At 39.7% G+C, this 15,197-nt stretch overlaps 1 protein-coding gene across 11 annotated transcripts in view; it reads left to right on the top strand.

The window, feature by feature from the left end:
* The window catches only part of LOC126365782 (titin), a 523,502-nt gene that overhangs the window by 351,310 nt on the left and 156,995 nt on the right, over positions 1-15,197 (top strand). For 9 of the 11 annotated variants that reach the window (XM_050008347.1, XM_050008355.1, XM_050008352.1 and 6 more), the window contains one exon: positions 973-13,932. The exons of 1 other annotated variant lie outside the window; for it this stretch is intronic. In XM_050008347.1, coding sequence (XP_049864304.1) covers positions 973-13,932 — 12,960 coding nt within the window. The remainder of the gene's footprint in view (positions 1-972; positions 13,933-15,197) is intronic. One more of the 11 variants, XM_050008349.1, reaches the window with a different exon arrangement.

Raw genomic sequence — 15,197 nt, 5'->3', positions numbered from 1 at the left:
CATTGGAATTCAGTAACAAATTGCATTTCTGATTAAAAAAAAGTATGATAACTTCATACATAATCTCTCCGATTGTATTCATATGCCATCTATGTACTGACTCTAAAACTTCATCTAAATGTTTAGCGTTTATTTACCTGTCTGTTTGTATGATTTTCTGCTTCATCTTTTCTTTCAAGGAATGACATATTCTCTGTCTCTTGATGTGCGATAAAAGCATCCTCAAATAACCCCTGTTCATTGCAAATGGTTGGCATGGTGATTAAGGCACTGGAATAGGATTCAAATTGCTTTTTTCTGTGATTTCCTCAAATCAGCTAAGGCAAATGCTGGAATAGCTGCTGTGAAAATGAGTTGTTTTGCTTTCCCATCATAATCGTATTCAAGCTTCCATTCTGTCTCTCATGATCTTATTCTTAACATGAATGTAAATCATAAGCATATTTGCACTTCTTTTCTGCTTTATTGTTTTACTTCAGTTCTTTTTATAATTTGTTTCTCACATAGATTTGTTTCCTGCTGTTCATTATTTCGTACCAGCATACATTCTATATTCTGTATTGCTTCATAATTTTATGTATTCAGTTAGCAAGAATGTATTAATAGCTTGATAAATTATGATAATGTAGCCCCATACTTGTTGCACATTTTTCTGTATTTTTCCTGAAATGACTTCTAGCTTTACTGCTTGCCATCATTTGCATGCCATTAACTACTTATTACTCATGAGACATGGAATATTGAAAGAAAAATTGTAACCAGGCATCCAGTACAATATAAATAGCATTGTGTTCTTTTGGCCAGACACCAGATTGAAACATTAGAAAAATTTAAGATTGATATTTACTGAATAAAATAAAGTATTTCAATCTTAATTTGTATATTATACTGGAAACTGGTTCTTTAACAGCTACATGTGCTATTCACCATGCAATATACACAAAGTGACACAATAACATTGACACTTCACAGAAACTCTTGAAGAGATAGACCATGAACGGCGCACAGCATCCAGGACTGCTGCAGAAAAACCACAACCCCATGAACGACTAATACCTATAGAGGTGGAAAGGGATGAGGGGGTACTGATTACAGAATTACCTACTGACCACCAAATTACAATAACTGAGCCCTCTCTTGCTATTGTTACTCAACCAGCTGAAGAACTTGGTGTGCAGAAGACAAGAGCTGAAGAAGAAGATAAAAAGTTTGAGGAGGATGAAGAACTAATTATAATTGAAGAAAGAAAGGGGGAGGGTATCAGAAGCCAACGGAGAAAGAAGGTCATCAGACAGAAATCCGAGGAAGAGGTTGAGGTGGAAATACAGGTGGTAGGTGGCGAGAAAAGAAAGGTGAAGAAAATAATAAAAGCTACTCAACCAGACACATCTGAAGAAATGATTGATGAAGAATATTTGCAGGAAATAAAACCGTTTGAGAAAACTGTGCAGAAAGCTTTGCCCCTTTTAAGTACAAAACAAGTGTCAGAGACTGTACCGTCTGTGCATATTACGGAACTACAGACAGAAGTTGAGGATCGTGGTGAGCATGTAAAAGTGAACATGTTGACTCTAAGCGCAGTATCTGGAGAACAAGTGCTTGTGGAAGAACATGAAGTTCCCACAAAATCAACAAAATTTGAAGGTATAAAAGCATCTCAGCGATTTGACACCATTGAACCTTATACTGTTACGGAAGCAGATGTGCATACTCGTGCACGAGAATTCTCTGATGTGTTCCAGCCACAGTCATTTGAGGCTAGTGTGGCTATTATTCCACGAGAAGGTGTAGTTGTAAGTGAGATGACTGTGCGTGCTGGAACTGGTGAGTTGGTGGAATTGGCTGAAGGACAACAGAAGCAGGCAACCATTGGTTTAACACTGCAAGAAGCAACCAGTGTAAGTGAGACTGAAATTTCAGTAAAAGAAGGTGACTTCACAGATCTCAGAAAACCCAAACAGAGGCAAGCAGAACATATTTTCTTACCAAATGAAGGAATATCTGTATTAGAAGTAACAGAGGGTACTTCTGAGAATGTTCTTCAGATTACCTCAAAGCCACTTCCTGTGAAACCTCGTGTTCAGGTACCATCTGCAGAACCATTGCTGGTTAGTGAGGTGTTTCCTGAGATGAAACCAGGAAAATATCTGCCAGAATCATTTGTAGCAACAGAAATGGCAAGTAAAAGTGTAGTGGCTCAACATGGAATCTCAACTCTAGAAATGCATGCACCAGAGAAGGAAGGTGAGTATGTGTCAGATCGTCTCCCGCCATCACAGATAGCTGGATCAGAAATTACTCCAGGAGAGGCATTACAGGTTTCACAGTCAGATGTGCAGGAAGCTGAAGCCCCATTAGCTGCGAAACAACAGCCAGAGACTGCCACAGCAGAAGAAGATGTTACTCTTATGCGAGGTATTACTGTAACCACTGTGGAAGCACAGCTGCAAGAGAAGGCCTTCAGGAGTGATGAGCATGATGCCAAAAAAGCAGGTGTCTTGTTTATGGAGAAAGAATCTATACAGGCAGCATTCATGACAGCAGTAGAAAGAGAGGCAGAACTTGCTCCAGAGGAGAAACCAGCTGAAAAAACAGCAGAACCTGTTCTCTCTTGTTTGGAAGCTGCTGATGTATCTGTATCTCTTGTGCAGGAAATGGAAGGTGAACTTCTTGCAGACAAGTCACCACTAAAAGTTCAAGCTGAAGCTAGTGTCAGGCCGGAAGAACCACTTTCCATATTGGAGGTTTGCGCAGGACATGCATCTGCTGAGCTGTCAGAGAGCTTAAGATATCGCACTGATGAAGCAGTGTCTGTATTTGAAACAACAGAAGCTAAGCAAGTATCAGTGATACTTGCACAAGAAAAAGAAAGTATGCTACCTGACCTTCAGAAACCTCTGCCAGCTCAGGGTGAAAAATCATTTTCACCACAGACAGGTCTAACTGTTGTGCAGACAGTGGCAGAGGAGTCAGAAGGAATATTTTTGGCAGCTGAACTGCCAGAAAGTCATAGAGTGAAGACATCACCAACTCAGCCTTTTCAGTCAATTGTTATTGAAGAAACTCTTGCACAAGGACATGCAGGTCATATAGAAAGGGATACACCAGCATTAGGTATTGCTAAAGCTGACAGAGAACTCCTTCGAGAGATGATTATAGAGGAGGCTATTACAGGTGAAGGTCTGCAGTCGTACAAGGAAGCAATGAAACCAGACAGTAAACAAGCAGGCATTACAGTTCTACAAGAAGAGAGTTTAACTGTTACTGAAGTGGTTACAGAAGACAAAGAAGCTGGATATACAAAGCCCACAATGCCAACTGAATGCTTTGCTCTTCCAGAAATAAAAGGCCAAAAGGTGGCAATCAAGACAGAAGTGAGACCAGATATCTCTGCTGTACCATTATCTAGTGAATATCCAACAAGAGAAACTGCTAAACCTGATCAGATTCCACTTGAAAGCCTTCTTGTGACACTTGCACAAATGGTTGAGAAAGAAGGTGAGTTGTCCAAAGATATAAAGCCAGATATAAAGAGTGCAACAGTTGATTTAACAGAGAGACATTCAGAGATTAGTGTGACACAAGTAGTGGCACATGATAAAGAAAAAGAATATGTTACAGAACAGTCTCCTAAACAAATGACAGCCACAGCCAGTGTACCAGTTCATGAAGTGGCTATTAAGTCAGAGACATTGCCAGAGTTAAATGTTGGTGATCTTCCTGAGAGAGAACATGTCACAGGTAGAGCAAAGCCTGATAATGAACCACTGCAAGAACTTATAATCACAGAGACAGCTATTACTGAAGTTGAGAGACAACTTAAAGAAGGTGTGAAGCCAGAGAAAAGGACTGCAGATGTAGCCATTGATGTAGGTGAAGGAATATCAATTACAGAAATTGTCACTGACCATAAAGAGGCTATCCTTGAATCCCCAGAAATGCCAAAACAGAGGCAGGCCACTCTCAATATCCGTAGCCAAGAAGTTGCTCAGAAGGAGGAAGTGGTGATGGATTATGTCACTGGTGAATGGAAGAGGCAGTCACCAGTTAAGGAAAGTGCTCACCCAGAACAGGATGCACTGGAATGTGCTGTGTTACTACAGCCACATATTGGTGAAAGGGAAGGTCTTTATAGTGCAGATATTAAGCCAGATGAAAAAACAGCTAACATTACCTTTGAAGAAGGTCAGACACTAAGTGTCACAGAAGTTTTGCCTGATGACAAAGAAAAACCACTTGAAATTCCGGAAGCTCCAAACAAATATAAAGCAACAGCAGACTTCCGAACTCAAGAAGTTGCAGTGAAGTCTGAAATAATAGCTGGGTTAAATGTCACAGAAATAACACATGTAGAGCCATCAACAGCAGAAGCCACTAAAGACCAGATTCCATATCAGAGTTTTATTCTTTGTGAGACTCTGACAGGAGAAAAGGAATCTGAGTATCAGCCATTAATTATGCCTGATTCCAAAGTAGCAGATACTGTTATCTTGGAAGAAGAGGGACTTACTGTAAATCAGGTAACTACTGGAGATGTGGAGACAACATTTTCTTCACCAGAGAAGCCAGAAGGAAAGAAAGCATTTCCATCTGTAATAGGGCAAGAAATAGCTGAGAAAACAGCAGTTTGGATTGAAAGTAGTGTGGGTAAGTTACCATACGAAGAGCCCCAGTGTGTACAAGCTTTAGCGGAACAATTGCCACATCATAGTTTGATTCAATCAGAAATGGCTCCTGTGGAATGTGAAGGTGTATACTCAGTGGGTGTACAGCCAGATAGTAAGAGTGCAGAGGTTGTAATTGATGAAGCAAAAATGTTAGCCATTACGGAAGTCATCACACAAGACAAGGAAGGGCATTATGAAGCTCCCATCAAACCAGATGGCAAGTTTGCAAAACCTGGTGTATTGGGACAGGAAGTAGCTCAGAAGATAGAGGTAGTGACAGAATCAAGAACTGGTGAAATACTTTTAGAGACTCCAGTCAAAGTGCAAGCCACATCTGAACAATTGACATTTGAGAGTCTACAGCAGGCAGAAGCAACTGTGCAAGAACGAGAAGGAGAATTTAAAGAGAAACTGAAATACGATATGCTACATGCAAATCTGGAATTTGAACAGGGTAAGAGTTTGACCATTACTGAAATATTGGCACAAGATAGAGAAGAAATAATTGCAACTGTGGAAAAGCCAAAGGAAAGAAAGGCAAGGACAGATATCAGTGGCAAAGAAGTGGCAGAAAAGACTGAAATTGTACCTGAATTTGGAATGGGGAAACTAGAGGAAGAAAAAACTTCACCAGCTCAAGCAAAGAAGGCTCATTTGCCCTTCGAAAGTGTTATTAAAATGGAAGTAAGCATAAGAGAGTGTGAGGAACCCTTGAAGGGTGATATTAAGCCCATAGCCAAACTTGCTGAAATTGTATTTGAAGAAGGTCAGCCACTACAAGTTACTTCAATGGTGACAGGAGACAGAGAAAGTGAATATGTAACTCCTGAAAAGCCAAGTGGCAAAGTGGCTCATTCAGAAGTTCTCACTCATGAAGTTGCAGAGAAATCTGAAATAGTTCCAGGTTTGAATATCAGGGAACTGGTTCAGCAGGAGCCTCTCAAAGTAAAAGCAAACACTGAACAGGCACCATTTGAAAGTGTAATGCAGATACAAGCTCTTATTCAAGAAAGTGAAGGAACATTTGAAAAGGGTGAACTTCCTGCTTTTAGAAAGGCAGGATTAAATTTTGAAGCAGAACAATCTCTCACTATTTCAGAGGTCACACTTGGCGATAAGGAACTTCTTTATACTGCACCTCAATTACCCAAAGAAAGACAAGCACAGCCAGACATAACCGAAAGCCAGGAGGTGGCAGAACAAAGTCAGGTGCTCACAGAAATAGGGGTTGGTCAAATTGAAACAATAGTCCCAGTGTCAGAAACAGCTAAACTAGGACATGACGTTCTTCAAAGTGTTATGGTCTATGAGAGTCAAACTCATGAAAATGAATCTGAGTTTGTCAAAAAACAATTACCAGTGACAAAAAAAGCTGATGTCTTCATAGAAAAGGGAAGGAAGGCACAAACTGTTACAGAAGTAATTGCAGATCTCAAGGAGGGAACTGTGAAAGAACTGGAGATACCAACAGGAAAGAAAGCACGCCCTGATATTCTTGGCCATGAGATAGCAGAAAAGGCTGAAGTTGTAACACATCTTTCTGTTGGCGATGTCATGGAACACAAAGTACATAGGACTTTTGCATCATTGGAACAAGTTCCATTTGAGGGCATTGTTCAATCTGAAGCTGTAGTCCGTGAGAAAGAAAATACCTTTATCTCTGATTTAAAAATGGTCACTGCAAGTGCAGAGACAATGTTTGAGGAAGGTAAAAGTGTCACTATCTGCCAAGTTATACCAGAAGACAAGGAGGATGATTTTGTGGCAGCACAAAAGCCCAAAACACGAATAGCTCAACCAGAAATAGAGGCCCATGAAATAGCTGAAAAATCTGAGGTTATACCAGAAACAGGAGTTTCAGAACTTTCATTTCAGGTCCCAAAACATGCACAAGCTAAACCAGAGTCATTATTATTTGAAGGCCTGGTTCAGTCAGAAGTTGCTGTCCGAGAAAGTGAGATAGATTTTGATGGCAAATTAAAATTAGATAAGAGGACTGTAGATGTTTCATTTGAGGAAGGCAGTAGCGTCACAATAATGGAGGTTATTCCAGATGACAAAGAAGCCCAGTATTTGTCTCCTGTGGCACCTGAATCTAAAGTAGCTCTACCACACATATCTGGGCATCAGATAGCAGAGAAATCAGAGGTATTACCAGAACTTAGCCTTGGACCTGTTGATGTGAGACCTACACAGAAAATACAGGCTGATGTTCAACAGATTCCATTTGAAGGTATTGTTCAGTCTGAAGCAATTATCCGTGAGAAGGAAGACATATTTAAGTCAGGTGTGAAGAAAGTGTCGGCCACTGCAGAGAGGAAATTTGAGGAGGGCAGAAGTGTTACTGTAAGCCAAATCATAGCAGAAGACAAGGAAGGAGACTATGTAGTTACTGAGAAACCCAAGGCCCAAATGGCTGAACCAGATGTCCAAGTGCAGCAAGTTGCTCAAAAAATTGAGGTAATTACAGAAGTAGCAGCATCTGACCTCTCGGTTGAAAAACCTAAGAAGGCACAAGCTAAATCTGAATCCTTCTTGTTTGAAAGCTTAGTTCAGTCAGAAATTACTGTTCGTGAAAGTGAAATTGAATTTACTAGTCAATTTAAAGAAGATAAGAAGAAAGTGGATGTATCATTTGAAGAAGGTAGAGGTGTGACAATAACAGAAGTAGTTCCAGATGACAGAGAATCTCAGTACATTTCTCCTACAGCGCCAGAGAGTAAAGTAGCCTTACCAAACATATCTGGACATGAGATAGCAGAGAAATCAGAGGTATTAGCAGAACTTAGCCTTGGACCTGTTGATGTGAGACCTACACAGAAAATACAGGCTGATGTCCAACAGATTCCATTTGAAAGTATTGTACAGTCTGAAGCAATTATCCGTGAGAAGGAAGACGTCTTTAAGTCAAGTGTAAAGAAAGTGTCTGCTACTGCAGAGAGGAAATTTGAGGAAGGCAGGAGTGTTACTGTAAGTGAAATCATAGCAGAAGACAAGGAAGCTGACTATGTTATCACTGAGAAACCCAAAGCCCAAATGGCTGAACCAGACATCCAAGTACAGCAAGTCGCTGAAAAAACTGAAGTGATTACGGAAGTGGCAGCGTCTGACCTCTCAGTTGAGAAACCTAAGAAGGCACAAGCTAAATCTGAATCCTTCTTGTTTGAAAGCTTAGTTCAGTCAGAAATTACTGTTCGTGAAAGTGAAATTGAATTTACTAGTCAATTTAAAGAAGATAAGAAGAAAGTGGATGTATCATTTGAAGAAGGTAGAGGTGTGACAATAACAGAAGTAGTTCCAGATGACAGAGAATCTCAGTACATTTCTCCTACAGCGCCAGAGAGTAAAGTAGCCTTACCAAACATATCTGGACATGAGATAGCAGAGAAATCAGAGGTATTAGCAGAACTTAGCCTTGGACCTGTTGATGTGAGACCTACACAGAAAATACAGGCTGATGTCCAACAGATTCCATTTGAAAGTATTGTACAGTCTGAGGCAATTATCCGTGAGAAGGAAGACATCTTTAAGTCAAGTATAAAGAAAGTGTCTGCCACTGCAGAGAGGAAATTTGAGGAAGGCAGGAGTGTTACTGTAAGTGAAATCATAGCAGAAGATAAGGAAGGTGACTATGTAATTACTGAAAAACCCAAAGCCCAAATGGCTGAACCAGATGTCCAAGTACAGCAAGTTGCAGAAAAAACTGAAGTCATTACAGAAGTAGCAACTTCTGACCTTTCTGTCGAAAAACCTATGAAGGCTCAAGTTAAATCCAAATCCATCTTGTTTGAAAGCTTAGTTCAGTCAGAAGTTACTGTTCGTGAAAGTGAAATTGAATTTACTAGTCAATTTAAAGAAGATAAGAAGAAAGTGGATGTATCATTTGAAGAAGGTAGAGGTGTGACAATAACAGAAGTAGTTCCAGATGACAGAGAATCTCAGTACATTTCTCCTACAGCACCAGAGAGTAAAGTAGCCTTACCAAACATATCTGGACATGAGATAGCAGAGAAATCGGAGGTATTAGCAGAACTTAGCCTTGGACCTGTTGATGTGAGACCTACACAGAAAATACAGGCTGATGTTCAACAAATTCCATTCGAAGGTATTGTTCAGTCTGAAGCAATTATCCGAGAGAAGGAAGAAATCTTTAAGTCAGGCATGAAGAAAGTGTCTGCCACTGCAGAGAGAAAATTTGAAGAAGGCAGAAGTGTTACTGTAAGCGAAATCATAGCAGAAGACAAGGAAGGTGACTATGTAATTACTGAAAAACCCAAAGCGCAAATAGCTGAACCAGACGTCCAAGTGCAGCAAGTTGCAGAGAAAACTGAGGTAATTACAGAAGTAGCAGCATCTGACCTCTCGGTTGAAAAACCTAAGAAGGCACAAGCTAAATCTGAATCCTTCTTGTTTGAAAGCTTAGTTCAGTCAGAAATTACTGTTCGTGAAAGTGAAATTGAATTTACTAGTCAATTTAAAGAAGATAAGAAGAAAGTGGATGTATCATTTGAAGAAGGTAGAGGTGTGACAATAACAGAAGTAGTTCCGGATGACAGAGAATCTCAGTACATCTCTCCTACAGCACCAGAGAGTAAAGTAGCCCTACCAAACATATCTGGACATGAGATAGCAGAGAAATCAGAGGTATTAACAGAACTTAGCCTTGGACCTGTTGATGTGAGACCTACACAGAAAATACAGGCTGATGTTCAGCAGATTCCTTTTGAAGGTATTGTTCAGTCTGAAGCAATTATCCGTGAGAAGGAAGACATCTTTAAGTCAAGTATAAAGAAAGTGTCTGCCACAGCAGATAGGAAATTTGAGGAAGGCAGGAGTGTTACTGTAAGTGAAATCATAGCAGAAGATAAGGAAGGTGACTATGTAATCATGGAGAAACCTAAACCCCAGGTAGCTGAAGCTGAAATAGGAGTGCAACAAGTTGCTGAGAAATCTGAAGTATTTACAGAAGTGGCAACATCTGATCTCTCAGTTGAAAAACCAAAGCATGTACAAGCTACAGCTGAACAATTGTTGTTTGAAAGCTTAGTTCAGTCAGAAATTACCTTTCGTGAAAGTGAATCTGATTTTGTGAGTCAGCTCAGAGAAGACAAGAAGAGAGTCAAAGTATTGTTTGAAGAAGGGCAAGGTGTGGCAATAACAGAAGTAGTGCCAGATGACAAGGAGTCTCAGTATATTTCTCCTGGGGCACCAGAGACTAAAGTTGCTCTGCCAAATGTGTCTGGGCAGGAGGTTGCACAGAAATCACAGGTGTTTCCTGATATGTCTCTTGGTGAAGTAAAAGTGAAGGCCCCCCAGGAACTTCAAATCACCATTGATCAAGTTCCCTTTGAAAGCATAATACAGTCAGAAGCTTTAGTGAGTGAAAGAGAGGAGCATTTCCAATCTGATTCTAAAATGATATCAGCAAGTGCAAAGAGTGTGTTTATTGAAGGTAAGAGCATAACTGTGTCTCAGGTAGTTCCTGAAGATAAGGAAACTGTGTGTGTTGTTGAAGACAGACCTAAGGAACAGAAGGCTGTAGTAGATATTCGTGGACAAGAAATAGCTGAGAAGTCTGAAATTGTAGCTGGTACAGGAATACGTGAGTTTTCTGTGGGTTTGCCTAAACTTGTACAAGCTCAGCCAGAAGCTATTCTTCATGAAGGACTAGTACAAACAGAGGCTGCTGTTCAAGAAAATGAACAGACATTTGAGGGGAAATTTGTACCTGATTCTAGAAGTGCAGGTATGACATTTGAAGAAGAAAGAGGTGTTACTATTACTGAAGTAATTCCTGAACATAAGGAAGCAATATATACTGCACCCGATTTTCCTGAAACCAAACTTGCCCTGCCAGATGTAACACCAACAGAAGTAGCACAGAAGCTTGAGATTTGTGCAGATATTTCTCTAGGAGGAATTGATGTCAGACCAGTGCAGAAACTTCAGGTGAGCCCAAGGCAACTTCCTTTTGAAAGTTTGATGCAGTCAGAACCAATTATTCGTGAAAAGGAAGGAGAATTTACTTCTGGTGTAACCGCTGTTACAGTAACTGCAGAGAGGAGTTTTGAAGAAGAGAGAAGTTTAACAATTAGTCAAATTATCACAAGTGATAGAGAAGTGGATTATATGGTAGAACAGCAGCCAAAGCAACTTATAGCTGAGGCATCTGTGTATGGTACTGAAGTGGCACAGAAATCTGAAGTCATGACACATGTTAGCATAAATGAATTTGATGTAACTATCCCAAAAACTGCACAGGCTCAACCACATTCTGTACCTTTTGAAGGAATTTTACAAACGGAGGCTATAGTACGAGAAAAGGAACAAGACTTTGTAGGATTAGAACACCTGAAGGAAAGCAGCAGGTATGCAGACATTGCATTTGAAGAAGGAAGTGGAATTACCATTACAGAAATTTTTGAGCAACATAAAGAAGGCCAATATGTAACACCTACTCTTCCAGATTTCAAGTCAATAAAGCCAAATATTGATACAAAAGAGGTAGCTGAAAAATCTGAAGTTCTCACTGAAACATGTGTTGGGGAAGTTGAAGTGAAACCAGTCAAGAAACTAAAAATTAGTTTTGACCAAACACCATTTGAAAGCATTATTCAGTCACAGGCAATTGTTAGTGAAAAAGAAGGAGAATTCCATGCTGATGTGAAAAAAGTAATGGCAAGTGCAGAAAAAGGCTTCGAAGAGGGCAGAAGTGTTACTATCACAGAGGTTGTTACTGAAGATAAGGAAGCTGACTATGTAGCTACAAAACTGCCAAAACCTCAAACTGCACAAACAGAAATTCGTGGACAGGAGATTGCTGAGAAATCTGAAATTGTCACTCAGTTTGGTACAGCTGAGTTGCATACAGATGTACCAACCACTGCACAGGCCTTCCCAGAATCACTTCCTCTTCAGAGTCTTATCCAGACTGAAGCAGTTGTTCAGGACAGAGAAAGTGACTTTGTGGATCAATCTAGACCAGATTCCAAGAGTGCAGCTATAGTATTTGAGGAAGGACAGGTTGCATCGGTAACACAGGTGGTTCCAGAAGATAAAGAAAGCGAATATTTTGCTCCAGAGGTAATTGAAACAAAAACTGCACAACCCAACATCTCAGGTAAAGAAGTGGCTCAGAAGTCTGAAGTATTGACAGAATTATGTCTGGGAGAAGTTGAAATTAAATCTGCACAGCAAGTACAGAGTAAAGTGGAACAAATTACATTTGAAAGTATCATGCAGTCAGAAGCATTAGTTCAAGAAAAGGAACAAGAACAGGACTTGCGTCTAGATATAAGATCATCTCTGAAGAGAGCTGAGACAAGCTTCACTGAAGGAAAGAGCATTACTGTCACACAAATAATTCTGGAAGATAAGGAAGAAGACTATTCAATTGGAAAAAAGCCAGAAGAGCATGCTGTTGTACCTGAAATTGAAAGTAGGGAAATTGCAGAGAAATCTGTAACTCTGAGTGAAATGAGTGTTGGAGAACTCTCCATAGAAAAGCCCAAATTGCTTAAGCTTCAGCCAGATTCCATACCTTGTGAAGGACTGTTACAAACAGAAGCTATTGTACAGGAAAAAGAGAGAGACTTTATTGGACACCTGAAACTAGACTCAAGGAATGCAGATGTTGCCTTTGAGGAAGGAAGAGGAATTTCAGTAACAGAAGTTGTTTCAGAAGATAAGGAAAGCCAATACATTGTTCCTGAAGCACCACTGAGTAAAGCAACACTTTCTGATATATCAAGAAAAGAAGTTTTACATACATCAGAAGTAATTCCTGACACTTGTCTTGCAGATTTCAAAACACATCCTGCTCAGGAAATGCATGTTACAGTGGAACAAATTCCATATGAAAGTTTGATACAGACACAAACTGAAATTCAGGAAAGTGAAGTGGAATTTAGAAGATCTACTCAAATTACAGAAAAAAATGCTAAACCAAAGTTTGAAGAAAGAAGAAGTCTAAGTGTCCTTCAAGTGACAACACAGCAGAAGGAAGGAAACATTGAGGTTTCTGAGTTTCCAAAATTTCAACAAGCAACGCCTGATATGATAAGCCAAGAATCTGTTCAGTTAAGTGAAGTAATTCCTGGAGTTTCTGTGGGAGATGTTAAGCAGGAAGCTGACGTGAAAGAAAAGGCCAAATACAGTCAGGATCTCACTGAAGGTGTTATTATATCTGAAGAACTTATACAAGAAAAGGAACGTACTTTTGACAAGGTTTTCCAGCCTGAAACAAAAAGTGCAGATATTGAATTTGAGGAACAGAGAGCTACAGCTGTATCAGTTGTCATAGCAGAAGATAAAGAAGGTTTCTTTGTCTCTTCAGAAGCTCCAAAAACAGGTGTCGCCAAGCCAAAGATACCAGTTAAGGAAGTAGCAGAGAAAGTAGAAATTGTCACAGAACAGGACATTGCTGATCTAGTTAGTGAGAAACCCATGGAAATGCATGCTAAGCCACAGCAGCAACCAATAGAAACTGTATTACAAACAGAAGTACTTGTTAGGGAAAGGGAAGGAATGTTTTATGGTGACTCCAAACCAGATACTCAAAATGTTGAAGTCACATATGATGATGGGAAGAAGGGTATCATGGTCACCCAAGTTATTCCTGAAGATAAAGAGGGTATTTATCAAGAAAAAGATGTTCCAAAGAAGCAAACTGCTGTGCCACAAGTACCAGAAAAAGAAGTTATTCAACAGTTGGAAGTCATTCCTGGCCACACAACAGAAGAAGCTTCCCTTCACATAATACCCACAAAAAGTAAAGCAACAACCGAACAGTTACCATATGAAAGTATCATTCAAAGTGAGACCTCCTTGCAAGAAAGGGAGGGGATTTTCAAGCCCACACTGAAGCCAGATATATCAAGTGCAGAGCTGAAATTCCAAGAGGGGCAAAGCGTCATGGTTACAGAAGTGATAGTGCAAGATACAGAAGGTACAAAGGTTGTCACAAAAACTGTGAAAGAAGAGATTGCTCACAAAGATATTGTAGAACAAGAGGCAGCTTTCATGTCTGAAGTGCATCCAGAGAATGGAATAGGTAGACTAGATGTAGATATTCCCACCCCAATTGTGGCAAAAGAGTCTGCTCCCCAGGCACAACACAGCATAATGGTCACCGAACTACAGAGCACTGGTGAGGTTGAAGCTAAGCTGCCAGACCTCATCAAACCATCACCAAAGAGAGTCAGCATCTCCTTTGAAGAGGGAACCAATGTCATTGTAACAGAAGTGCAGCCAGAAGACAGAGAGGGTGAGTATCCAGGAACAACATGGCATCCCAAAATGAGAAAAATGTATATATTTAATAACTGTCCATTTATTGCTGGCACAGCTTCGTGGGGATACAGAAAAAAAACTGACATAGACACATGTAAAACAAAAACGTGTAAGGTCGAATATGTAAGATCACAAAATGGTTTTTGTGCAAAGTATGTAATTAACTAGGACACGGACATTGTACTTGCCAGTGATTTGCCAAAAAAGCCAGGTAAGTTATAGTGTGGCCCCTTTTTTCATGCAACACAGGCAGCAATAGATGTTTGTTTATTTTTTTCTTTTTTAAGTTATTGTACATTCATGTTAGTGTACTATAATTTGAAAATGATGTTCATGAAGCTGAAAATGGAGATCAACACACAGTGGAGACTAAAGGTAAGATGTTTAGAATTATAGGCATAATATAGCAATTCTTAAGTTTATCTTAACATTTAACAAACTCCTCTGTTTGATTTGACTGATGTCAAACCTTTGATCCAATCAAATGGTGTATTCCAGTACTAATAATGTTTGGAAGCAGAATAAATGCTTCTATACAGTGAAAGTTAGCTTATGGTATGATGTTCCTGCCTCACAAAAAACTACTGCTGACGGATACAACAACCTTTAATTGAAGATTTGTGTTTTGTGGAAAAGACAAGTTGGAAAATCAGAAACAATCAGAGTAGAGCTGTCATTAAGGCTGTGGTGCACCCGCTCTTAAAAGCCTGGTATCTTCCCACCCTATTATACTGTGGCCATAATTTGTGCAACCAAATCTTCCTCACGGTCTGTTGAGAGCCCTTAAACAATATCTTTCATTTGGTCCACAACAGGAAAATTCACGAAACTACAGGTAACATCTCATTTAATTTTCGACTCTGTAGCTGAAAACGTAAAACTAAATTTGTTGTCAAATACATGGCGGAACATTTAATAGGAACTTGTGCTACACTCAGTACAAGAAGATTATGTTTATATTTAGGGCCAGGAAATGTTTAACCCCAGCAAACAAGTATGAAAAAGTCCTAACCCACAGTGATTGTAATTTGTTGGACTGACAAGGAAACGACCCTAGACACAGCAATATGATGTAGTTTGAGAAAACTACCACCTAAAGTTTTCATAAAATGCATTCAACACAAAATTGATGGGATTGATACATAATTTAAAACTGAGTATATACGGGCCAGAAACACGCGTTTCTGAGAAATAAAGAAAAGAACTATCACAGCTGCTGTGGCATATGTATAAGGTAAA

The sequence above is a fragment of the Schistocerca gregaria genome, chromosome 4 (genome assembly GCF_023897955.1).
Source record: "Schistocerca gregaria isolate iqSchGreg1 chromosome 4, iqSchGreg1.2, whole genome shotgun sequence".
Taxonomy (NCBI): Eukaryota; Metazoa; Arthropoda; class Insecta; order Orthoptera; family Acrididae; genus Schistocerca; species Schistocerca gregaria.
The sequence above is the reverse complement of the archived record's forward strand: the minus strand, read 5'-3'. Positions and strand labels throughout refer to the sequence as shown.